Here is a 27,941-nt window from a genome sequence, read left to right as displayed (position 1 = left end):
TGACACCAGTTTAAGGATTTAATATATTTACAGATATACGTACATAAAATCCACAATTAAATACATACAAATCGCAGTGCAAATGCCTTGAATTTCAGATTCACAACCAGAGGTTGAATTATTAAAATATATGGTCTCCATTTCATGGTGAGGCCCCAGAGGCTCTCAAAGACTAAGGGCCCAATTTTAACTCATTCAAAACACGTTCACTTGTACAGAATTAAAATTGGGACTGATTAGCGAGAAAGTTGTGAATCCCAGTCCAACATTACAAACGGCCTCATTCAACCCCACCAATCTCATTCCACAGGTCAAAGCCCCAAGGTCCCAATGGCTTGGGAATCGTCACAATACAGAATGCCTCAACATCCCTGTTTAAATTTATTAAAACCAACAAATTGGTTTTATTTAGTTCTCTGCTCAAATCTGTTGGGTAAACTTGAGAGAGCATTTTCTCGAAAGCAATGACACATCTACTTATATTCACTCAGATAGAAAGTATATTTTTGCATCAGTGGTTTGTATCCTATGAATTTCATGAATTAATGGATTTTACTGATAGTGATTCTGCCATATTCAAATCGAGTGGTAACGATATGGGATTCTGGTTTTGGCAGGTTTGGGTTCTGTTTTAAAATTCTCATCCTTGTATTCAAATGCCTCCAGTCGTGTCCTCCCTATTTGTGTAACCACCTCCAAGCCTCTTCTAGATTCACGATTTTAACTGCTCCACTATTGGAGGCTATGCTTTCAGCTTCTGAGGCCCTAAGCTCAGGAATTCCCTCCCTAAATCTCTCCACCTCTCTATCACTTTCTCTTCCTATAAGACACTCCTTAAGACCTGCCTCTTTGACCAAACCTTTGGTCACCTGCCCCAATATCTCTTCATTTGGCTTGGTGTCAAATTTTGTTTGATAACGCTCCTGCGAAAAGCCCTGGGATGTCTTATGATGTTAAAGACACTACATAAGTAAAGGCGGTAATAGTGGAGCGATAAAAATTGAGGATGCACAAGAGGCCAGAATTGTAGGGGCACAGATATCTCGTAGGGTTATAGGGCTAGAGGACATTATAGAGATTGTGAGGGGCGAGGCCACAGAGGGATTTGAAAACAAGGATGAGAATTTTAAAATTTAGGCATTACCTAGTATTTCGCTCAAGCATCAAGTGTGAGACTTGCATTCGGACTTGAGCCAGGGGCAGAAGGCAATGGACGGACTGAAATACTTGCCTTTTTAATGAAGTGGCTTTGTAACTTGCACCTCCAGTCACATGATGAGTGATGATTATTTAAGGTTACGAGCACACAAAGGGCTCTTGTCAATTCCTGGGAGGGAGCAAATGACTGTAATAAACCTGGCCTGTCTGACCCTGAACTATTACCAGATATTGTGCGTACATGATTATATTTTGGTTTGTAGGGAATGAGCACTTGCTTATGAATAAAGCTTGTGAATTCCCTGCATTGACAGAAATAACAGCTGATTTGTGATATCAGTGAGTGCAAGACAGAAATAGGATACAGGAAAGGGGAGAACTCTTGTAGTGTAATGCAATATTGTAAATCTATTTGGTATTTCCAGTGATATCAAAAGTATTTTTAAGTGCCCACAGAAGTTCTCAGGTTGACTGACCTCTGGCTCATTTCTCCTGTTATGCTTATTGAAGGGTCAACATTAAAATATGACATAAGACACACACACCTGACATCTCAAAACATTCAGTGCCTAAGACACTTTTGCAAAGGATTGAAGGTCTGTTGGAAACACTGCAGTACCTGCTCTCTGCCACCAGAGGTCCACAGTGATTCAAGTACTGAGCTCTCTCTAGTGGCAGAGGAGAGCTACTGCAACGTTTCAATCTGCTCCACAAACGCAAAGAATTTGCCCCATCCAATCCCTGCAGGTTCCAAAACAGCAGATCCTGGAATTCAGAGCTGTGGAAATTCCCCACTACACCTGCACTTACAGAAAAATTGAAGATTACAAATCTTGCAAGTCTGAGGCATTGTCTTCGATTCTCTCCACAGTGAAAAAGGAAAGTGTGCCAAAAAAACAGAAGGTGGTCAAGATGAGGAGCTGCCAGGACAGCAACAGATAGTTGCTGTATCCAAATGCCACTGCTGCAGAAATGGACTGTAAGCCAAGGAGAAAGAAAACAGTCACACAGATGAGGACAATGGTTATCTTCTTTATTGACTACGGTTCTGCACACAAACATATGAAAAGGGTCCGGCAAACCCATCCCCGTCCACATATGATGCGGCCATTTCAAACAATCAAGCTACCCCCTACACACGGGAAAGGGAAAAGTCAAGGGATCAACTGAGGGAAATTGCTGCCCAAAAAAAGCTCCCACAGAGTAACCTGGAAACCCTTCTAATCCCAGCTAACTCCCTGCTGTATCCAGGAACATGCTCTCTCAGGCAGAGGCACTGGCCATAATTTTGCAGCCTTCCTTAGATTCAGGGGTGGTGCCAGAGGACTGCAGAATTGCAAGTGTTACACCCTTGCTCAAAAAATGGTGTGAAGATAAGCCTCGCAACTACAGGCCAGTCAGTTTAACCTCAGTGACAGAGAAGCTTCTAGAAACTATAATTCAGGACAAAATTAATAGTCACTTGGACAAATGCAGGTTAATCAGGGAAAGCCAGCATGGATTATGAAGGGGAAATTGTGTTTACCTAACTTGCTGGAGTTTTTTGATGAGGTAACAGAGAGGGTTGATGAGGACAATGCTGTTGATGTGGTGTACACAGACTTCCAAAAGGCATTTGATAAAGTGCCACACAACAGACCTATGAGTGAAGTTATAGCTCATGGAACAAAAGGGACAGTAAGGGACAACATGGATACGAAATTGGCTGAGTGACAGGAAAAATAATAGTGGTTAATAGATGTTCTTCGGACTGGAGGAAGGTTTGTAGTGGAGTACTCTAGGGGTCAGTGTTGGGACACTTGCTCTTCCTGATATATATGAATGACCTAGACCTTGGTGTACAGGGCACAATTTCTAAATTTCTGGATGATATGAAACTTGGAAACATTGTGAACTATGAGGAGGATAGTGTAGAATTTCAAAAGGACATAGAGAGGTTGGTGGAATGGGAAGACAAGTGGCAGATGAAATTTAATGCAGAGAAGTGTGAAGTGATTCATTTTGGTAGGAAGAACACAAGAGACAATATAAAATAAAGGGTGCAATTCTAAAGGGGATGCAGGAGTAGAGGGACCTGGGTGTATATATGCATAACTCATTGAAGGTGGAAAGACAGGTTGAGAGCACGGTTAAGACAGCATACAGCATCCTAAGCTTCATTAATAAGGGCATTGAGTACAAAAGCAAGGAAGTTATGTTAAACTTGTATAGAACACTGGTTCAGCCTCAGCTGGAGTATGGTATCCAGTTCTGGACGTCACAGTTTAGGAAAAATGTGAAGGCATTGGAGAGAGTGCAGAAAAGATTCACAAGAATTGTTCCAGGAATGAAGAACTTCAGTTATGAAGATAGTCCCAATTTCTCCAATCTGTTTTCCTTGGAGAAGAGAGGAGATTTGATAGAGGTATTCAACATCATGAGGAGTCTGGACAGGGTAGATAGGGAAAAACTGTTCCCATTGGTGGAAGGATCAAGAACAAGGGTTGCCCAGATTTAAGGTAATTAGCAAAAGAAGCAATGGTGACATGAGGAAAACCTTTTCACACTGCGAGTGGTTAGGATCTGGAACGCAGTGCCTGAGTGTGTGGTGGAGGCTTGTTCAATTGAGGCATTCAAGAGGGAATTGGATTGTTATCTGAAAAGGAAGAATGTGCAGGGTTATGGGGAGAAGACTGGGGAATGGCACTAGGTAAACTGCTCTTTCAGACAGCTGGTGCAGACACAATGGGCCGAATGGCCTCTTTCTGCGCTGTAACGATTCTGTGGTTCTGTGATGTGCACATCTGTTGAAGGAGCACAGGGAATCCATAATCACCATACAATTCAGTCTGTTCCAGAGGATAATGACTCTCTCTGTAAAATAAATACTTCCGAACATGTAACCTGGCTTCTTGCCCAAAACGTTTCACACATGTTCCTAGTCCTGCCCATCGGGGAGTCCTTATTCCCTTCGTCCTTTTAAAAACCTCAATTGTATTTCCTTTAAAACTACATTTCAACTTTGACTTCACAAACTCCCTCCTGATAACTGAGCCCTGGACTGGGTATGGTTTTGGATATCATCCTATGTGCCTTTACAAGGTCTTTAATATCATACAACATCCACAGGGACCAAAACTCTAAGTGTGCTGGATGTATCGTAGTGCAATGTGATATGTAGTGGATACTGTGGCTGTATCATAGCTCAGTGAGATTAAAAACACTAAATATAGAATCGTAGAATGAGTGATTCCAGTAACTACCTGTACGAATTTGAAAATTGCGAAAGCCGGGCCGCCTTGCTGTGGGTACAGGATGCCCAAGGTGCTGTAGAGCTGAGTGTTGAAGCAACTGTCGCCCAACCCGAGCAGGAAGCTACTCACTAACGCTGCAGTGGGGCTGTAAATACAACAACTGTTACTGCCCTGCCCGTGATACCGGGAACCACCAACAGACCAATAAACTGCCCGATCTGGCATACCGCCCGGTGATCTGGCATACCACCCTGTGATCCCACTACCGCCCAATGATCCGGCATACTACCCGGCAATCCGGCTTACTGCTCAGCATCCTCACTACCGCCTGGTGCCCCCACTACTGCCTCGCAACCCCCCTCCCAACAAAATACCACTTGACACTGAAATGCTACCCAATATACCCCATGAACCCTGCAACCCTGCATCCCCAGTTACCGTGAAGCACTTGTTAACTGCTTGATATGACAGAGTCCTGCTGGGCCACTTCGAGGGCAGTGAAAAGTCAACCATGTTGCTGTGGGTCTCGAGTCACAAAAAAGAATGGGTAAAACAAGAAGTTTCCTTCCCTGAAAGATACTAGTGAACCAGTTGGATTTTTATGACAAGCCGACAGCTTCATGATCACTTTTACTGATCCCAGCTTTTTATTTCCAGATTTATTAAACTAATTCAAATTCTCAAACTACCCATTGTGGGATTTGAGCTCATGTTCTTTGAATTATTAGTCACGCAACAAAATCACATCACCGACTGCACCCCCCACAATCGCCACATCACCGACACCACCCCCCCCAATCGTCACATCACGACCCCCCCCACAATTGCCACATCACGACCCCCCCCCCCCAATCGCCACATCACGACCCCCCCCCACCCCAATCGTCACATCATGACCCCCACCCCCCCCCCCCCACTCCCCCACATTGCCACATCACCTACCCGCTAATCACTACTCTCCCTCACCATTACCATGCACACCCTGGATGGTCTGTACTCCACTGGTTGCTGGTCTCGGCTCCCATCTCTGGTCCTGCGGTTTCAGGCAGAGTATTCTTTTTACAGAGCAGGGGAGAATGGCCCAGGCAGTGCCCCCTGCTGAGGAATTGAGGAATTGGACAAGGACAGAGATGCCCTCTGTAGTCAAATTGCTATCTGGTGACTAATTTAAGTAGTTCAGGATCAGTAGAAAATGGGGATCTTTATCCTTGATTTCTCAAACCAATGGGAATTGTTTGATTCTGGCTTCAGGGGTTGTGTGGCTGGGGGAGGGGGATTGACTAAAGGGGGGGAATTGACTGGAGGAGGGGGATTCCTTTCTTTCAACAACTGCCAGCAAAGGACAGGTACAGCCGCTAGTGGCGATTTACCTGGGGTCAGGTAGAATGTGTAACGGCAACTTACCTGAGGAATAGGTCGAGCTCAAAACTGTGACTTACCTGGGGGACAGGTAGAGCTTGTAACTGTGACTTACCTGGGGGACAGGTAGAGCTCGAAACAGTGACTTACCTGGGGGACAGGTAGAGCTCGTAACTGTGACTTACCTGGGGGACAGGTAGAGCTCGTAACAGTGACTTACCTGGGGGACAGATAGAGCTCGAAACAGTGACTTACCTGGGGGACAGGTAGCACCCATAACTGTGACTTACCTGAGGGACAGGCAGAGCTCGTAACTGTGACCTACTTGGGGGACAGGTGAAGCTTGTAACTGTGACTTACCTGGGGAATAGATAGAGCTCATAACTGTGACTTACCTTTGGGACAGGTAGGGCCCATAACTGTGACTTACCTGAGGGACAGGCAGAGCTCGTAACTGTGACCTACTTGGGGGACAGGTGAAGCTCATAACAGTGACTTACCTGAGGGACAGGTAGAGCTCGTAACTGTGACTTACCTGGGGAATAGATAGAGCTCATAACTGTGACTTACCTTTGGGACAGGTAGAGCTCATAACAGTGACTTACCTGAGGGACAGGTACAGCTCGTAACTGTGACATACCTCGGGGAGAGGTAGAGCTCATAACTGTGAGTACCTGAGGAAGAGGTAGAGCTCGTAACTGCGACATACCTGGGGAAGAGGTAGAGCTCGTAACTGCGACATACCTGGGGGACAGGTAGAGCTCGTAACTGTGACGTACCTGGGGGAGAGGTAGGGCGTGTAGCGACTGCTGGTCGGGCCCACTATCGGGGTGTCACCTGGGATCATAAGGAAGATCAGGTAGAATGCCAGGAGATGCACAATGACTCCAAAAAGGATTGCTGAGGTACGTCGGAATTGGTTATTGACGCACAGCAGCCCGAAGATCCCACCCCCTGTAACAGAGAGACACACACTCATCGTCTGAATCCTTATTGAACCTGCCCTCGATTTCCAGCCATCCTCCGTTAAACTTCCATACAGGCCCACAAGGATTTCATCTATAAATGGGCCAATCAGGCAGACTTGCCAATGGGTCTTTCGGAAATGATAGCTGTCATGCCCCACCCACCCCAAGGCACTGCACCAGCTCCTAAGCACCCATTCAAAAGGGACGCAGGGTGGGTCTCCCTAATTTCCACCACCACAGTCTGTAACCTGCTGTCTGAATAGCACAAGCCCAGCGCTAGCGTGATGTGATTTGGCCCCTCCCAGTATATTTCATCCACAGAACAAGTTACTGAGTATGAAACTAAGAGCTGGCAGCACTGACCGAGAAATCACTGTGGATCAAGTTATGGCCTATAATCCCCATGTTCTCTCACCTTCCAGAAACTCATTCCAAAAAAGGGGGCCATTCAGTCTACAGGAACAGGAAGAGGCCATTTAGCCCCTCAAACCTGTTACATAGGAACAGGAGGAGACTATTCAGACCCTCAAGCCACTGTTCCGCCATTCAATTCGATCAAGGATGATCCATATCTTCCTCTGGGGAACAGAGTTCTAGATTTTCACTCCCTTTCCTGTTTCCTGATTTCACCGAGAATGTCCTGACTCTAATTTTAAGATTGCACCTCTTTTTCCCTCACAGGTCCTCCACACGACCTCCGACAATGCTCCCCCAAACTCCAGCCTCCCTCCTTCAACCTCTGACCTCCCTGATGACCTCCCTGCCCTGGCCTCCATACAACATCTGACCTTCCGCCCTCAACCCTCCCATCCTCTGATCTCCCTCCTGTGTTCTGATTGGCACGGACATTTTTCAAACTTACCGAGAATCTCTCCAATGCCAATGAACATCCCCGTGAGACCAACGAGACCCTTGGCCACTGTCCCGAACTGTCTGGTGGCTCCAATGCATGTCCCGTACACCCCACTGTAAAAGGTCAGCACCAGCCCTGGAACACCAACAACCCCAATACAAGAAACAAGAGTTAAACAGGGATTGTCCCATCAAACACTCCCAGGACAGGGACAGCACAGGTTAGATACAGAGTAAAGCTCCCTCTACACTGTCCCATCAAACACTCCTGGGACAGGTACTTAATGGGTAGACAGATAAGAACATAATTAATAGGAATGGGAATGGGCCATATGACTACTCAAAACTGCTTTGACATTCAATAAGATTATGGCTAAGGAAAAGAAAATAGGTTAGATACAGAGTAAAGCTCCTTCTACACTGTTCCATCAAACACTCCCAATGTGATGATAATCTAATTTTCCACATCAAATGTGAATATAGTATGCTGGGTCCGCCCCCATTAAGGACCAGGTCAAACCGACACCAAACTCAGGCCCTGGGGGCAGCGTGGGGGTGGAGGACGGGGGTGCAGTGTGGGGGTGGGGAGAGGGGACCCTCACCCCGGCCCCAGAAGTAGTGTTTTATTCTCAGATATTAAGTCTCACGAGATGTAGTCTGTCCGCTCGCTCACTCACCACTGTCCACTCGCTCACTCACCGCTGTACACTATTGTCACGCTCAGTAGCAGCATGTTCTTTGTCCGAAACAACCTCAACATTGACCCTGAAAAATAAAATTGAGCTCAATGAGGAGAGACAGAGAGAGAGAGAGAGAGGTCATGTCTAATTCTACATTAACTGTGAACGGTGAGGCTGGAGAGGTTTTCAATTTTGAATCTGTTGCGCATTGATCTGCGGCTGGGTCACTTCTGGAATCTCTTGCATCCATTTGCAGCATCCTCTCCCACGCCACACGGGAATCACAGGCCACTTCACACTCAGAGTCTGTTCCCAAGCCAAATGTCTCTCGTCACATTGGGGCTACGACCCTCCCGCTTCTCGGAACACTCCTGTCACCCCTCAATCACCGCACTGCCGCACACCCCAATCACCGCACTGATATACCCCCAAGCACCCCATTGCTGCACCCTTAATCACCGCACTGCCATAAACCCCAATCACCGCACTGCCATAAACCCCAATCACCGCACTGCCATAAACCCCAATCAACGCACTGCCATAAACCCCAATCAACGCACTGCCATAAACCCCAATCAACGCACTGCCATAAACCCCAATCAACGCACTGACACACACCCCAATCACTGCACTGCCATAAACCCCAATCACCGCACTGCCATAAACCCCAATCAACGCACTGCCATAAACCCCAATCAACGCACTGCCATAAACCCCAATCACCGCACTGCCATAAACCCCAATCAACGCACTGACACACACCCCAATCACTGCACTGCCATAAACCCCAATCACCGCACTGACACACACCCCAATCACCGCACTGACACACACCCCAATCACCGCACTGACACACACCCCAATCACCGCACTGACACACACCCCAATCACCGCACTGCCATAAACCCCAATCAACGCACTGCCATAAACCCCAATCACCGCACTGCCATAAACCCCAATCAACGCACTGATACACACCCCAATCACCGCACTGCCATAAACCCCAATCACCGCACTGCCATAAACCCCAATCAACGCACTGACACACACCCCAATCACCGCACTGACACACACCCCAATCACCGCACTGACACACACCCCAATCACCGCACTGCCATAAACCCCAATCACCGCACTGCCATAAACCCCAATCAACGCACTGACACACACCCCAATCACTGCACTGCCATAAACCCCAATCACCGCACTGCCATAAACCCCAATCAACGCACTGACACACACCCCAATCACCGCACTGCCATAAACCCCAATCAACGCACTGCCATAAACCCCAATCACCGCACTGACACACACCCCAATCACCGCACTGACACACACCCCAATCACCGCACTGCCATAAACCCCAATCAACGCACTGACACACACCCCAATCACCGCACTGCCACACACCCCAATCACCGCACTGCCATAAACCCCAATCACTGCACTGCCATAAACCCCAATCACCGCACTGACACACACCCCAATCACCGCTCTGCCATAAACCCCAATCACCGCACTGACACACACCCCAATCACCGCACTGACACACACCCCAATCACCGCACTGACACACACCACAATCACCGCACTGCCATAAACCCCAATCACCGCACTGACACACACCCCAATCACCGCACTGCCATAAACCCCAATCACCGCACTGCCATAAACCCCAATCACCGCACTGACACACACCCCAATCACCGCACTGACACACACCCCAATCACCGCACTGACACACACCCCAATCACCGCACTGACACACACCCCAATCACCGCACTGACACACACCCCAATCACCGCACTGACACACACCCCAATCACCGCACTGCCATAAACCCCAATCACTGCACTGCCATAAACCCCAATCACCGCACTGACACACACCCCAATCACCGCACTGCCATAAACCCCAATCACCGCACTGCCATAAACCCCAATCACCGCACTGACACACACCCCAATCACCGCACTGACACACACCCCAATCACCGCACTGCCATAAACCCCAATCACCGCACTGACACACACCCCAATTAGCGCACTGACACACACCCCAATCACCGCACTGACACACACCCCAATCATCGCACTGACACACACCCCAATCAACGCACTGACACACACCCCAATCAACGCACTGACACACACCCCAATCACCGCACTGACACACACCCCAATCAACGCACTGACACACACCCCAATCAACGCACTGACACACACCCCAATCAACGCACTGACACACACCCCAATCAACGCACTGACACACACCCCAATCAACGCACTGACACACACCCCAATCAACGCACTGACACACACCCCAATCAACGCACTGACACACACCCCAATCAACGCACTGACACACACCCCAATCACCGCACTGACACACACCCCAATCACCGCACTGACACACACCCCAATCACCGCACTGCCATAAACCCCAATCACCGCACTGATACACACCCCAATCACCGCACTGCCATAAACCCCAATCAACGCACTGCCATAAACCCCAATTACCGCACTGCCATAAACCCCAATCACCGCACTGCCATAAACCCCAATCACCGCACTGCCATAAACCCCAATCACCGCACTGACACACACCCCAATCACCGCACTGCCATAAACCCCAATCAACGCACTGCCATAAACCCCAATCACCGCACTGACACAGACCCCAATCACCGCACTGCCATAAACCCCAATCACCGCACTGCCATAAACCCCAATCACCGCACTGACACACACCCCAATCACTGCACTGCCATAAACTCCAATCACCGCGCTGCCATAAACCCCAATCACCGCACTGCCATAAACCCCAATCACTGCGCTGACACACACCCCAATCACCGCACTGCCATAAACCCCAATCACCGCACTGCCATAAATCCCAATCACCGCACTGCCATAAACCCCAATCACTGTACTACCGCACACCCCAATTACCGCACTGATATACCCTCAATCGTCATACTGCCTCACACCCCAAGCACCGCACTGACGTACCCACAATCGCCGCACTGACGTACCCCCAACCGCCGCACTGACGTATCCTCCAACCGCCGCACTGACGTATCCTCCAATCGCCGCACTGCCACACCCCCTCAATCGCCACAATGCCATAAACCCCAATCACGACACTGCTGTTCCCCCTAATCGCCGCACTGCCGTACCCCCCAATCGCCACACTGCCGCAACCCCCAATCACCACACTGCCGCACCCCCCCCAATCACCACACTGCCGCACCCCCCCCAATCACCACACTGCCGCACCCCCCCCAATCACCACACTGCCGCACCCCCCCCAATCACCACACCGCCATAAACCCCAGTCACTGCGCTGCCAAAAACCCCCAAACACCGCACTGCCCTACCCTGACTACACCTCAGTGACAAGTGGTGTCAGCTTGCAATTACATCTTTATTGGCAGGAACAAGAATCCAGAGCGAGTTCAACAGCCTTAGTCCCTTGAGCACACAAACAACTTACAGAATTCTGACGTGATCTGATCCACAGTCGAGGTCACTTTCTCTTTAAGCCTAGAAAACATCGAAACAAAACTGGCAGTTGTAAAGACTAAAATAATTTTAAAACAGAAGACTTGCATTTATATAGTGCCTTTCACAACCTCAGGACGTCCCAAACCACTTTACAGCAAATCAAGTACTTTTGAAATGTAGTCAATATTGTAACGTAGGAAATGTGGCAGCCAATTTGTAACAGCAAGATCCCACATCACTGAAGTGTTACTGACTAGATAATCTGTTTAAGATGCTTCTTGAACAATAAATATCAACCAGAGCACCGGGAGAACTTCCCTGTTCTTCACTGAAATATTATCATGGGATGTTTTACATCCACCTGCGAGAGTAGACTTGTTTTGTCCCTCAGTAGCAGATGAAAACAACAGCCTGGATTTTGTGCTCAGGTCTCTGCAGTGGGGCTTGAACCCATGACCTAGTGACTCAGAGGCAAGAGCACTAGCCACTGAGCCATGGCTGCCACACATTTGTTTTAAGTACTTTATTTTCCCAATGATTTTCTCGAGTTCTACACACACTGTCAATCCCAACACAGTGAGTTCCCGATCTCAGCCAGGGTTGTCTGAAGCAGGGTCAGGCAGCTCTCTCGCACTCCCGAGTGGCCAGTTTTAGAACAACACAGAGGTGGTGTCCTCGTGAGCATAGAACCGTCCGTGGCACAAGGAGGAGAGCCAGCGCGTTGGTTTCCAGTTGCGCACTTACAGCTTAGATTCAAGAAGTGGAGGATCATTGATTTCAGAGCTGTTGTCCTCTGGTCTGATGTTTTTCAGCGCAAGAAGGATGGCCGTCCCAGCGAGAGCGCACATGGACAACACGATAAACAAGGTACTCCTGTCATGATCTGACATAACAAAAAGAACTTGCATTTATATATCGTCTTTCACGACCTCAGGACATCCCAAAGGGCTTTACAGCCAATTGGGTATTTTTCTGAAGTGTAGTCACTGATGGAATGTAGCAAATGTGGCAGCTAATTGTGCATACAAGATTCCACAAATAATGAGCTAATGGCCAGGTAATCTGTTTTAGTGATGCTGTTTGAGGGATATATATTGGTCAGGACACGGGGGAGAACTCCCCCAGTCATCTCCAAATAGTACCATGGCATCTTTAGCATCCACCTGAGGGGGCAGGGGGATCCTCTGTTTGATTTAATTTGATTTAGATTTAGAGATACAGCACTGAAACAGGCCCTTCGGCCCACCGAGTCTGTGCCGACCATTAACCACCCAATTATACTAATCCTACACTAATCCCATATTCCTACCACATCCTCACCTGTCCCTATATTCCCCTACCACCTACCTATACTAGGGGCAATTTATAATGGCCAATTTACCTATCAACCTGCAAGTCTTTTGGCTGTAGGAGGAAACCGGAGCACCCGGAGGAAACCCACGCAGACACGGGGAGAACTTGCAAACTCCACACAGGCAGTACCCAGAATTGAACCCGGGTCACTGGAGCTGTGAGGCTGCGGTGCTAACCACTGCGCCACTGTGCCGCCCAAATGTTTAATGGCTCATTCAAACGACAGCACCTAAAACAGTGCAGCACCTCCTCAGTACTGCTGTAGAGTGTCATACTATAGAGTATGGACTCAAGTCTCTGGTGACAGGCTCAAACCCATGACCTTCAGGAGGCGAGATCCTGTACCAGTGGAACCTGTCTCGCAGCGAGTTGTTACCCTTTAATATCACTCAGAGCCTGAGCTTGTGGGGGCCATGTACAGATCATGCAATGGCCCCACGAGTGGGTCAGACACCCCGCAATGGTCAGAGGGGGCTGAGTGGATCCATATTAACTTGGCTGAATTTAATATCATTGTCTAGTGAAGTGCTGAGGCCCCAAGTTGGGCCTTTGCTCAAGGCCCCCGCATCCTAAATGCTCCCTCACTCCTCCACTCCCACCAACTCTTCCAAACACCCTGTTAGCCTCCATCACCCTTGTTACCCTGTCACTTTCCCACCATGACTCTCCGCCCCACCCTCCCATGATCCCAAAACCCACTTATCCCCAAAGCCCCTGTCAAAGCCCTCCATTCCTCACTTCCTCCACCCTCCCCCATACATAAACCAGGAAGCAAAGTCAGTTCTTTACCTGAGATCACTGTTGCGTCTCTCCATTGCAGGTAAACATAGAGGTTCCCAAACAGCATGCTATAAAAATATATTGAACCATTCAGATTAGAGGCACTAGACTGCATCAGTCACACAGAGCAAAACAGCAGGACTCAGAATCCCCTCACAGCAGCTCAATATGGGGCAGGCACCTGTAAAAGGATTGACAATACTGGAAAATCAATATCTCTTTTACGCTCAGATCCGTGTTTCAATGTTCCAGGACATGTAGAATTACATACAATTTACAGCACGGAAACAGACCATTTGGCCCACCTGGTCCATGCTGGTGTTTATGCTCCACACGCCCCTCCTCCCATTAAAATTGAGCACAGGCACAATGAGCCAAATAGCCTCCTTTTGTGTTGTAAATTACTATCTATAAGGGAGGGGAGGGTCCACTCCATGATAGCCCAAATGGGGGAAGAAAATTTGCCCCCATGGACACCCTTATCCTTACCATATCACCCCCGACCCCACCTGCGACCGCGCCCTCACCCTCACTACCCTGCCCTCATTCTCACACCCGACCCTGCCCTGACCCTCAACATCACATCCTGCAATTCTGCCGTCACTCACACCCCACAACCCCACCCTCCCCCACTGCGACCCTGCCCTGACCCTCACCCTTACACCCTGCAATCCCATCCTGACCCTCACCCACACACCCCACCTGCACTCTCACAACCTGTGACCCTGCCCTGACCCTCACCCTCACTATCATACCCCTCCAGAACAGAGCTCCGGCTGAAGCACTTTAAGGGATTTTACAGCCATCAGCTCATCTGAAAAGTATTAGGTTTATTGAGTTCAATCCTGCCAATTTACCATGGCAGAATTTGAACTCATGATCTCTGAGTTACCATAATCATTAGTTTACCGTGTTGGGTCTCCAGGAAGAATACTAAAGGATCTGCCTAGAGCTATGTTGCCCAGCTCTTGCTGGGGTCTGCAGTTCCCTTACCTGCCCTGTAACAGAGCCCAGAAGATGCCAGTGTTTCTGTTGATAGTGGTGTAGTCAGAGTTCAAGATAAGGAAACTCCCCTGAGCTGTCCAGAGCACTGAAAGAGCAGGAAGAATAGTTAGCTGATCTGTGGTGAGATAGTGGTCAGAACATTACAGCTGGGCTTGGAGACCCTGGCATAGGGAAGTGGACGGGGAACAGAAAGACTGCCAGCATTGCCAATCCTGTTGCTGCCCTGGTTAATTGGAAGCATGGACATCTGGTGAGGCTATGAACAGAGTTGGCTGCAGCCCCTGCCCCCACTCCCCGCCCAGTTCAATAGCCTGTGGACCCTCAATGTCCAGGCTCAAGCACAAAGATTGACCACTTGCTTAAAGCACTTGAGGGGGGTTCCGGTGAAATTGTACCCCAGGGTGGGGTGGGAGGGGGACAAGGTCCCTCAGGTTAGGACAGGAGATACACTGGTACTGAAATTTGGAAATAATTGGACAGGAAGTGCTGAGCATTCCACTCACCAGCTGCAGCGAATCCAATGAGGATGGAGGCAAGGTAGAGCGACCAAGTCATTGGCTTGCTGAACAAAACCACATAACCGCTGGAAAAAACAAACAAATCACACAACAGTAAAGAACAGGGAGAGGCCCAGCCAGTCAGAGCTTCACTGCAAGTGCTTATGCTTCAGAATCAGTCATAGAAACACAGGAGGAGGCCATTCAGCCCATCGAGCCTGTTACACAGAAACAGGAGGAGGCCATTTCACCCCTCAAGCCTGTTACACAGGAACAGGAGGAGGCCAATCAGCCAATCGAGCATGTTAGGAACATAGGAGGAGGAGTAGGTCATTCAGCCCATCGGGCCTGTTACACAGGAACAGGAGGCCATTCAGCCCATTGAGCATGTTATGTAGGAATAGGAGACCACCATTCATCCCCCTTTCTCAACCTTCCTTTCCCCCCCAGTTTGTGCAGTGCCATGATCTATTTTCACAGGCATCTGGATCACCATCCTGTGGCAGCTCCAGCTCAGCACTCCATAGGGTGGAAACTGCTAACCTGCCCAGGCAACATTTTTTTTCTTCAATGAGTAACTGAATAATCATAGTGTTTCATTATTTTAAATTAAATATAATTTGCTGAAAACACATAATCAGAATTATTTTTGCACTCAACTGAACTGAGGAGGACATTTGCCTGCAACCTCGCTCCCCCCAGCATTGGCTCATATTCTGTATCACCCACTGACTGTCTACAGATTCTGGCCCCGACAATCCCCAATTTTGCTGTGCCATGGCAGAGAGGGTCTGGTGTCTGATCACCCCATGGGTCAGGGCCATTTCCATGAAGTGGGTGGGTAGGCCCCACCTGTAGTGACACAACTGGATGAAAAAACTGGCAAAAGGAGGCCAGAGACTGGCACACAAGTCATTATAGAATCTCACAGCACAGAAGGTGACCAATCCTCCATCATGGTCTGTGCTGGCTCTTTGAAAGCGCTTTACAATTAATGTCACTCCCCCACCCTTTCCCCATAGTCCTGCGTGGATTTATAACTCAGAAGGAAAAAGAATGGAAAATTCTCAGGGTACAGACCAAGGGACTATCAATTGAATAGAGGGGGATAAGTTTTATCTTGGATGTGATGCAGGAGTGCGGGAGATGACCCAAGAGCAACCAGTCTTACCTGTAAACAACTCCACTGAATACCATTGACAACTTCGGTCCAACAACTGCGACCACAGATGGTGCAATGAGGTTAGAAGCTGAAAATACCCCATAGATGATGGCGAGGCTGGCAAAAAGCACAAGGAATTATGATGCAGGGCCGGTCATTCAGCCCTTCATTCCTGTTCCTCCCACAACAAGCACTAGCAACACTATCACAGATGCTAACCACCCACTGAATCGTCTTACATACCCCATGTAAAATTATGAGGATGATTAGAACAGGCAGACACCAGACAAGATGTGCTCATTGCCCATTGATACTGAGCAGCACTCTGCAGCTCAGAATTACAGCCCTGCAATCCTAACTCGCACCAAGTCCTGTTCACCCATCACTCCTGTGCTCATTGACTTACATTGGCTCCCAGTTTGACAACACCTTGATTTTAAAATGCTCATTCTTGTTTGCAAACCCCTCCAAGGCCTCATGCCTCACTATCTCTGTAACCTCCTACAGCCTTACATCCCTCCAAGATCTCTGCACTCTCCAATTCTGGCACATTACTTATTCCTGACATTGGTGGCTGTGCCTTCAGCTGCCATGGCCCTAAACTTTGAAATTCCCTCCCTAAACCTCTCCACCTCCTTTAAGAAGCTCCTTGAAACCCACCTCTGACCAAGGTCACCTGTCTAAATACTTATTCTTGGGCTTGGTGTCAAATTTTGTTGTATGAAACCCTTTGGGATGTTTTACTACATTACAGGCAATATAAAAATACAAGTTGTTGTTGTAATGGGTGTGTTAGGCTGACTGCCAAAGGCAACAGGGTCAAGTGAGGTCACTCAAGCAGAAAATTATTTTTATGGCAGTGCAGGGTTGAGGGGTGGGGAATGGTTCTGAATGTTCACCCTGGCCTCGCTATATGACCCCACACACAGCATGGAATTCCTCTGCTGTGGACAAGGCTCAAGGCTGAAATCAGGGTCCACTGAATCACGACAGCCAGGGCAATACCAGATTTCCAGCATGCCATGAAAGAAGGGAGAACAGTGTGGCACACGAGTATTAATGCCAACCAAATCCAGTGAATATGACCTCCCAACTTGGAGCAAAGAAAAGCAAACTTCATAATCCGCTGGGATTGGCATGGACTTGTCGAGATCAGCAGTTGGAAAAAAAAAACGACTCCACACGTGGAGTTACTTGATAGCAGATCCAGCAGTCGGGATTCCCAGCTACAGAACCCTAATCGATGTAGTCACTGGGTTTCAGGAATGCTCGTGGTCAGTAAGACTCCCACCAGAAGCACGGTGTAACATACAAACATACGAATTAGGAGCAGGAGTAGGCCCTTGAGCCTGCTCCGCCATTCAATAGGTTCATGGCTGAACTGATTACTCCACATTTCCACCTAACCCTGATAACCTTCCACCCCCTTGCTTATCAAGAATCTATCTACCTCTGCCTTAAAAATATTCAAAGACTCTGCTTCCACCGCCTTTTGAGGAAGAGAATTCCAAAGACTCACAACCCTCTGAGAGGATAAATTTTTCCTCATCTCTGTCTTAAATGGGTGACTCCTTTTTTTAAACAGTGACCCCCTAGTTCTAGATTCTCCTACAAGGGGAAACATTCTTTCCACATCCACCCTGTCAAGACCCCTCAGGATCTTGTATGTTTCAAGCAAGTCGCCTCTTACTCTTCTAAATTCTAGTGGATACAAGCCTAGCCTGTCCAATTTTTCCTTGTAAGACAGCCCGCCCATTCCAGGTATTAGTCTAGTAAACCTTCTCTGTATTGCCTCCAACGCATTTACATCCTTAAATAAGGAGATCAATACTGTACACAGTACTCCAGATGTGGTCTCACTATTGCCCTGTATAACTGAAGCATAACCTCCCTACTTTTGTATTCAATTCTCCTCATGATAAATGATAACATTCTATTAGCTCTCCTAATTACGTGCTGTACCTGCATACTAACCTTTTGCGATTCATGCACTAGGACACCCAGATCCCTCTGCATCTCAGAGCTCTGCAATCTCTCATCATTTAGATAATATGCTTCTTTTTTATTCTTCCTGCAAAAGTGGACGATTTCACACTTTCCATTATACTCCATTTGCCAGGTCTTTGCCCACTCACTTAACCTATCTATAATCCCTTTGTAGCCCCCTTATGTGTTCTTCACAACTTACTTTCCTACCTACCTTTGTGTCATCAGCAAATTTAGCAACCATACCTTCAGGCCCTTCATCTAAGTCATTTACATAAATTGTAAAAAGTTGAGGCCCCAGCACAGGTCTCTGTGGCACACCACTTGTTACATCTTGCCAACCAAAAAATGACCCATTTCTGCCTACTCTCTGTTTCCTGTTAGCTAGCCAATCTTCTATCCATGCCAATATGTTACTTCTTACACCATAAGCTTTTATTTTCTGCAATAATCTTTGATGTGGCACCTTATCAAATGCCTTCTGGAAATCTAAGTACAATACATCCACCGGTTCCTCTTTATCCACAGCACATGTAACTCCCTCAAAGAACTCCAATAAATTGGTTAAACATGATTTCCCTTTCACAAAACCATGTTGACTCTGTCTGATTACCTTGAATTTTTCTAAATGCTCTGCTATAACGTCTTTAATAATAGCTTCTAACAGTTTCCCTAAGACAGATGTTAAGCTAACTGGCCTGCAGTTTCCTGCTTTCTGACTCCCTCCCTTTTTGAATATTCGCTATTTTCCAATCTAATGGAACCTTCCCCCCTGAATCTAGGGAATTTTGGAAATTAAAACTAACGTATCAACTATCTCACTAGCCACTTCTTTTAACACCCTAGGATGAAGTCCATCAGGACCTGGGGACTTGTCAGCCCGCAGCTCCAACAATTTGTTTAGTGCCACTTCCCTGGTGATTGTAACTTTCTTGAGTTCCTCCCTCCCTTCCATTTCCTGATTTACAGTTCATACTGGGATGTTACTTGTATACTCAATAGTGAAGACCGATGCAAAATATCTGTTCAATTCATCTGCCATCTTCTTATTATCCATTATTAATTCCCCAGACTAACTTTCTATAGGACCAATGCTCACTTTGTTAACTTTTCTTTTTTAAATATCTATCAAAACCCTTACTATCTGTCTTTATATTTCTAGCTAGCTTTCTCTCGTACTCTAATTTTACCTTCCTTATCAATCTTTTAGTCATTCTTTGCTGTTTTTTATATTCTGTCCAATCTTCTGACCTGCCTCCCATCTTTGCACAAGAATAGGCGTTTTCTTTAAGTTTGATACTATCTTGAACTGTTTTAGTTACCCACAGATGGCGGGTTCCACCCTTGGAATTTTTCTTTCGCGTTGAAATGTATCTATTCTGTGTATTCTCAAATATCCCCTTAAGTGTCTGCCACTGCATCTCTATTAACCTATCCTTTAACCCGATTTGCCAGTTCACTTTAGCTAGCTCTGCTTTCATGCCCTCATAATTGCCCTTATATAAGTTTAAAATACTAGTCTTGGACCCACTCTTTGCTCCCTCAAACTGAACATAAAATTCAATCATATTATGATTGCTGCTACCTAGGGGAGCCTTAACTATGAGGTCATTGATTAATCCTATTTCATTGCACAATAAAAGGTCTAGTATAGCCTGCTCTCTGGTTGGCTCCAGAATGTATTGTTCCAAGAAATTATCCCGAAAACATTCTATATACTTTTCATCTAGGCTACCTCCGCCTATCTGATTTTTCCAGTCTATATGTAGGTTAAAATCCCCCACAATTATCGCTGTATCTTTCTGACAAGCTGCCATTATTTCTTCCTTTATATCCTGTCCTACAGTGTGGTTAATGTTAGGTGGCCTGTACACCACTCCCACAAGTGACGTCTTGCCTTTATGATTTCTCATCTCTACCCAAACTGCTTCTACATCCTGGTCTCCTGAACTTAGGTCATCCCTCTCTATTGCACTAATACCATCATTAATTAACAGAGCTACCCCTCCACCTTCTCCTAGCTTCCTGTCTTTCCTAAATGTCAGGTACCCTTTAATATTCAGGGCCCAATCTCTGTCATCCTGCAGCCATGTCTCTGTAATGGCTAACAGATCGTACTTATTTATTTCTATTTGCTCTCTCAGTTCATCTATTTTGTTTTGAATGCTATGTGCATTCAGATACAGAGCCTTTAGTTTTGTCCTTTTATTACACAGCTGTGGGGAAGGGGGCCTCAGTCCCCGAAAAAGGTTGTAGACTGATTCAACAGCCAGTAGTAAAGAGCTGGGGCCTCTCATACCTGTTGTAACCGCTGCCGGAGAAACTGGTATTGGTCAAACTCCTTATTACCGTTTGCTGCAAAAGACAAACATTGAAAGGGTTTACATTTATACATCTCTCAGAAACATCCCCAATTAATTACACTGAAGTGTAGCCACACTATTGCTGCACAGGCACACAAGGCAGCCATCTCCACACAGCAAGATCCCACAAGCAGCAATGAGATGAATTCATCTTTTTTTGGTGGCGTTGATTGAGGAAGGAATATTGAGTTAGGGTACCAGGTAGGACTCCTCTTCCAGTTCTGGGCATGGGATCTTTAACATCCACCCCAACTGGTAGATGGGGCTTTGGTTTAACGTCTCATCTGAAAGACAGCATTTCTGACAGTGTAGAACTCCTCAGTACTGCCCTGAAGTGTCAACCTAGATTATGTGCTCAACGGTGTGTGGCCATAGAAGATTTAGTAATGAATAATGAGCCAAATTTAGTTCATAGCCTAACTGTGCATGAACATTTTTTTATCCAATAGTGATCATAATATGATTGATTTTAATGTAGTGTTTGAAAGGGAGAAATGTGAAAAACCTACTAAAATTCTAGAAGTAAAACGGGAAAGGTAGCCAAACCATGACTTACAAGGGAAATTAGAGATAGCGTTAGATCCAAGGAAGAGGCATATAAATTTGCCGGAAAAAACAACAGACCTGAGGATTGGGAGTAGTTTAGAATTCAGCAAAGGAGGATCAAGGGATTGATTAAGAAGGGGAAAATAGAGTAAAAGAGCAAGCTTGCTGGGAACATAAAAACTGACTGTAAAAGTTTCTATAGGTATGTGAAGAGAAAAAGATTGGTGAAGACAAATGTAGGTTCCTTACAGTCAGAAACAGGGGAATTTATTATGGGGAACAAAGAAATGACTGACCAACTAAATGCATACTTGGTTCTGTCTTCACAAAAGAGGACACAAATATCATACCAGAAATGTTGGGGAACACAGGGCTTAGTGAGAGAGAGGAACTGAAGGAAATCAGTATTAGTAGAGAAATAGTGTTGGGGAAATTGATGGGATTGAAAGCCGATAAATCCCCAGGGCCTGATGGTATGCATCCCAGAGTACTTAAGTGGCTCTAGAAATAGTGGATGCATTGGTGGTCATCTTCCAAGTTTCTATAGACTCTGGAACAATTCCTATAGATTGGAGGGTAGCTAATGTAACCCCACTATTTAAAAAGGAAGGTACAGAGAAAGCAGGGAATTATAGACCAGTCAGCCTGACGTCGGTAGTGGGGAAAATTCTAGAGTCCATTATCAAAGATTTTATAGCAGAGCACTTAGAGAACAATGGTAGAATCGGGCAGTCAGCATGGAGTTACGAAAGGGAAATCATGCTTGACAAATCTACTAGAATTCTTCGAGGATGTAACTAGTAGAGTTGATGAGGGGAGACAGTGGATGTGGTTTATTTGGACTTTCAGAAGGCTTTCGAGATTAGCGTGTAAAATTAAAGCGCATGGTATTGGGGGTAGTGTATTGCGATGGATAGAAAATTGGTTGGCAGACAGGAAACAAAGAGTAGGGATAAATGCGTCTTTTTCTGAATGGCAGGCAGTGACTAGTGGGGTACTGCAGGGATCGGTGCCAGGACCCCAGCTATTCACAATATATATTAATGATTTAGATGAGGGAACTAAATGTAATATCTCCAAATTTGCAGATGACACAAAACTGGGTGGGAGGGTGAGTTGTGAGGAGGATGCAGAGAGGCTTCAGGGTGATTTGGACAAATTGAGTGAGTTGGCTAATGCATGGCAGATGCAGTATAATGTGGATAAATGTGAGGTTATCCACTCTGGTGGCAAAAACAGGAAGGCAGATTATCTGAACAGCTATAAACTGAGAGAGGGGAATATGCAGCGAGACCTGGCTGTTCTCGTACACCAGTCGCTGAAGGTAAGCATGCAGGTCCAACAGGCGGTAAAAAAGGCAAATGGTATGTTGGCCTTCATAGCGAGAGGATTCGAGTACAGGAGCAGGGATGTCTTGCTGCAATTATACAGGGCCTTATTCAGGCCACACCTGGAATATTGTGTACAGTTTTGGTCTCCTTATCTGAGGAAGGATGTTCTTGCTACAGAGGGAGTGCAGCGAAGGTTTACCAGACTGATTCATGGGATGGTGGGACTGACGTATGAGTAAAGATTGAGTTGGTTAGGATTATATTCACTGGAGTTCAGAAGAGTGAGGGGGGATCTCATAGAAACCTATAAAATTCTAACAGGACTTGACAATGTAGATGCAGGAAGGAGGTTCCCGATGGTGGGGGAGTCCAGAACCAGGGATCATAGTCTAAGGATACGGGGTAAACCTTTCAGGACTGAGATGAGGAGAAATTTCTTCACCCAGAGAGTGGTCACCCAGTCTGTGGAATTCACTACCACAGAAATCAGTTGAGGCCAAAACATTGTATGTTTTCAAGAAGGAGTTAGATATAGCTCTTGGGTCTAAAGGGATCAAAGGGTATGGGGCGAAAGCGGGAACAGATTACTGAGTTGGATAATCAGCCACGATCATAATGAATGGCAGAGCAGGCTCGAAGGGCCGCATGGCCTACTCCTGCTCCTATTTTCTATGTTTCTATACCCTAAAGGACAATGGTTTTACTTGCCAAAAAAGACAGTCACAGACAAGTAAAGAAGTGAGAAATAGCATAAAACTAAAAGAAAAAGCATACAGAATGCAAATAAAGCACAGATCTTTGCAAATGTGAAAGATACGCAAAACAGCAAAAGGTGACAAAACAGAGAGTAGAAGAGCTACAAAAAGGGAGTATGAAAAGAAACTTACAAGGGATATCAAAATTAACACAAAAACCTTTTACAATTACATTAGGAAGAAGAGGGTGGTCACAGCAATGTGGGCCCCATGTAAATATATAAAAGGTGATGTTGTCAATGAAAATAAGCAAATGTCAGATATGCTGAATAATTACTTTGTCAGTATTTACAGTAGTGGAAGAGGTCAGCGTGCCAGACATCCCAAGGAAACTAGTGTTCAATCAGGGACAGAGATTCAACAAAATTAACGTAAATAAGAAACCAGTAATGGAAAAATTAATGGCACTAAAGAGTGACAAATCCCCAGGACCAGATGGTTTCCATCCAGGGTTTTAAAGGAAGTAGGTGAGAACATTGGAGATGCCCGAACTACAATCTTCCAAATTTCTCTTGATTCAGGAAAGATTCCTTTAGATGAGAAAATTATGCATGTCACTCCTCTATTTAAGAAAAGTGACAGAGGGAAACCAGGGCATTATGGACCAGTTAGTCTAATATCCTTAGTTGGGAAATTACTAGAGAGTGTGTATTTAAGGATAGGGTGACAGAACACCTTGACAATTTTCAGCTGATCAGAGAGTCAGTACGGATTTGTAAAGGGTAGGTCATGCCTGATGAATCTGATTAGATTTTTTGAAGAGGTGACTAAAGTAGTGGACAGGGGAATGTCTATGAGTGTTATTTATATGGACTTCCAGAAGGCATTTGATCAAGTCTCCCATGAAACACTGTTAGCCAAGGTTGAAGGAAAATTATTGACCCGGTTAGGAAATTGGCTGAACGGAAGGAGACAGAGAGTAAGGATAATGGACAGGTACTCTAATTGGCAGGATTTGACGATTGGTGTCCCGCAGGGGGCCTCAACTATCTACAGTATTCATGAACTTAGATGATGGGATAGGAAGCCAAATATCCAAATTTGCCGATGACACAAAGATATGTAAGTAGTGTAAATGGAAGCATAAAATTACAAATATTGGTAGATTAAGTAAATGGACAAAAACTGTGGCAAATGGTTTTCAATGTAGACAAATGTGAAGTCATCCACTTTGGACCTAAAAAGGATAGACCAGGGTACCTTCTAAATGATGAAAAGTTAGAAACAGTGGAGGTTCAAATGACTTGGGGGCACAGTACACAGATCATTAAAATGAAATGAACAGGTACAGAAAATAATCAAAAAGACTAATAAAATGCTGACCTTTATATCAAGAGACTAGAATACAAAAGGGTAGAAGTCATACTTCAGCTGTACAAAGCCCTGGTTAGACTACACCTGGAATATTGTGAGCAGTTTTGGGCACCATACCTTAGGATGGATGTATTGGCCTTGGAAGGATTGCAGTGTAAATTCACGAGAATGACATCCCACAGAATTGTTACAGCACAGGACACGGCCATTCGGTCCATCGTGTCTGCACCGGCTCTCCGAACAAACAATTCACTTCATGCCACTCCCCTGCCTTCTCCCCATAACCTTGCACATTCTTCCTTTTCAGATAACAGTCCAATTCCCTTTTGAATGCTTCAATTGAACCTGCCTCCACCACGTTCTCAGGCAGCGAATTCCAGACCTTAACCACTTGCTGCATGAAAAAGTTTTTCCTCATGTCACTTTTGCTTCGCTTACCCATTACTTTAAATCTGCGCCCTCTCGTTCTCAATCCTTTTACAAGTGGGAACAATTTCTCTCTATCTACTCTGTCCAGACCCTTCATGATTTTGAACACCTCTATCAAATCACCTCTCAGCCTTCTCTTCTCCAACAGTCCCAACTTCTCCAATCTATCTGCATAACTGAAGTTCATCATCCCTGGAAACATTCTCCTGAATCTTTTCTGCACTCTCCAATGCCCTCATATCTTTCCCAAAGTGCAGCACCCAGAACTGTATACAATACTCCAAGGGTTAAGCAATGAGGAGGGATTAAACAAACTAAGTATGTATGATAGATTGGGAGAAACTATTTCCGCTAGTTGGGGAGTCTAGGACTCGGGGTCTTAGCCTAAACGTTAGAGCCAGATCTTTCAGGAGTGAAATTAGGAAGCACTCCTTCATGCAAAGGGGTAGAAGAAGTTTGGAACTCTCTTCCACAAACGGCAATTGATGGTAGACCAATTGTCAATTTTAAAACTGAGATTGACAGATATTTGTTCGCCAAAGGTATTAAGGGATATGGAGTTAGGTCACAGATCTCATTGAATGACAGAACAGGCTCGAGGGACTAAATGGCCTGCTCCTGTACCTATGTTCCTATGACTCGAACCTATGATCTGACTCAGAGGCAAGAGTGGTACCCACATAGCCAGACTGACCTTTTTTCCTTCAACAGTACTGACATTCAGTATGGTTCTTCTGAGTGACTATTTCAAACTAAGCTATTATCTGATTGAATGGTGGAACAAGCCAGAGGGTTGAAAGTTCTAGTATTAATCCTAACTTTATGACTTCTTGTCATCGACCAATAGAATTAATGTTTCACTATTTACTTTCAAGCTTTCCCAGAATACTGTTGTTAGCCCTCCACTTAACCTTCTCCACTCCTTTGAATACAGACTTAGATTTCAGCTCACTCATTGTAACTCAACTTCTCATTCCTAGAATCATCCTGGTGAATCTATACAGCAGCTTTCACACAGTGAAGGAAAGAGAGAGATTAAAGAAGTCCACGAGTAAAGAATTAATAATAAATCTGTCCAAATGCCCTTTAGGCCAGAGTTGGAGTGCTGTGTGTTATAGTTATGAGGAGAGACTTGAGTTGCTGGAACAATCTGTATTGGAGCAGAGAAGACTAAGGGGTGATTTATTGAGGTTTATAAAACTATGAAGAGTTTTGAAGATGCAGGGCTATAGTGACAGAGTGGGGCAATGTGATTAGTGTTGGATTGCTTGACCAAAGAGCCAGCACAGATATGATAAGCTGAATAGCTTGCTCTGTGCTGTAAACATATTATGGTTCCAAACAGAGAGTTTAATAGAGCTGGGCCCTGTGACTCCTGTTCAAATGATGTCATGATCATGGGTTGCTGGTGGGAGATAAAGTTATTTGAAGAACAGAGTTTCTGTTTGTGCCCTAGACAAGGGATCACATGCTGAGAGTTGATGAGTAAATAGTAACAGTCGCCAATTATTTGTTTCTCCTGCAAGGTCTAATTTCCCTTCTGTGGTTTTCTCCCCTCATCTCCAGTTGAACCCTTGCTGTTGCTCCTCCAGTACTTCACCCAAGTGGCATTCCTTACAAGTGAGTCGGACAGTGAGTGTCAGGAGATTGCTCGACTGTGGAGGGCATCACATCAAAGTCTGATTCCGTCCTCACCTAAGATCTCCACACGTGTACTTTCCAGAGGTTGTCACTGGATATTGATTGAGGGCAGTGATACTGGTTGTCACAGCCCTTTCACACCTTGCAGTGACTCTTATACAACACAACCTTACCCCAGTAAACTGTTACTATCACCCTGGGACACTGTAAACTAGTTGAATCCTTACTTTAGCTGCTAAAGTGCCACTTTAAACAATACAATGCCACTTTAACTCAAACAATGTTACTTTAACATTTCTCCCACCTCTAGTGTGATGCCAACACCAAACACATCTTCCCCTCCACTCCCCTTTCAGCCTTCTGAACCAACCATTGCCTCTAGAACACCCTGGTCCACTCCTCAATCACTCCCAACAGACCCCCTTTCCCACAGTAACTTCCCATGCAAGTGCAGGAAATGCAACATCTGCCCATTTACCAACATCTTCAGACCATAACCTCTGCTCTTTGTTTTTTGGACAGCGGTGATTCTACTTTGCCCATTTACACATCCTCTGTTCCCATCACCTCTTTTTGCCTTGTACCATCATCCCTTTTGTCACTTAATTTCTCCTGCCTTCCACCGTATCAGACCTTCCAGTTTGTTCTTTCCTCCTCTCCTGCCTTGTTTAAAAACCACTAGATCCCAAAGCACTCCCAGTTCTCGACCTGCAACTTTAACTTTTGTTTCTCTCTCCACAGATGCTGCCAGACCTGCTGAGTATTTCTAACTTCATTTCAGATTTCCAGCCTCCAAACTATTTTAATCCTGGATCCTGTGGCACTAGTACTCGCTGCCGTTATACTTCATTAAACTGGGTGAAAACTCACCTCTATGTTCCCGCAGGTGGTGAAGGCGGTGAAGATGAGCATGAAGCCCACTCCCAGAAGGTAAACGTTGATCAGCCTGCGATCGCCCATTGAGACTGCGAACGGCTGTGGCTGCTGCTGGTCAAAGAAACATGGGGGGGGTGGGGCGC

The 27,941-nt window shown here is 46.0% G+C and overlaps 1 protein-coding gene across 3 annotated transcripts; it reads right to left on the bottom strand.

Annotated features, from left to right (window-relative positions):
- Window positions 1-9: 9 nt before the first annotated feature.
- On the bottom strand, window positions 10-27,900 carry LOC137383672 (UNC93-like protein MFSD11). 3 transcript variants are annotated; one of them, XM_068056838.1, is made up of 13 exons: window positions 27,793-27,900; window positions 20,843-20,898; window positions 16,567-16,674; window positions 15,402-15,481; window positions 14,887-14,983; window positions 13,903-13,961; window positions 12,505-12,643; window positions 11,750-11,799; window positions 8,270-8,335; window positions 7,581-7,706; window positions 6,530-6,704; window positions 4,401-4,536; window positions 10-2,135 (listed from the first exon to the last, which is right to left on the bottom strand). In XM_068056838.1, exons 1-13 carry the CDS (start codon window positions 27,880-27,882, stop codon window positions 1,983-1,985), a joined length of 1,335 nt encoding a protein of 444 aa, XP_067912939.1. In that variant the 5' UTR covers window positions 27,883-27,900; the 3' UTR covers window positions 10-1,982. The 3 variants fall into 3 exon arrangements, with proteins under 3 accessions (XP_067912939.1, XP_067912941.1, XP_067912940.1); XM_068056840.1 differs by lacking the exon at window positions 15,402-15,481 and having other exon boundaries at window positions 27,793-27,819; XM_068056839.1 differs by lacking the exon at window positions 4,401-4,536 and having other exon boundaries at window positions 1,968-2,135.
- Window positions 27,901-27,941: the final 41 nt, after the last annotated feature.

Source organism: Heterodontus francisci, chromosome 24, assembly GCF_036365525.1.
Source record: "Heterodontus francisci isolate sHetFra1 chromosome 24, sHetFra1.hap1, whole genome shotgun sequence".
NCBI classification, from domain to species: Eukaryota; Metazoa; Chordata; class Chondrichthyes; order Heterodontiformes; family Heterodontidae; genus Heterodontus; species Heterodontus francisci.
This window is presented reverse-complemented; position numbering and strand designations above follow the sequence as displayed.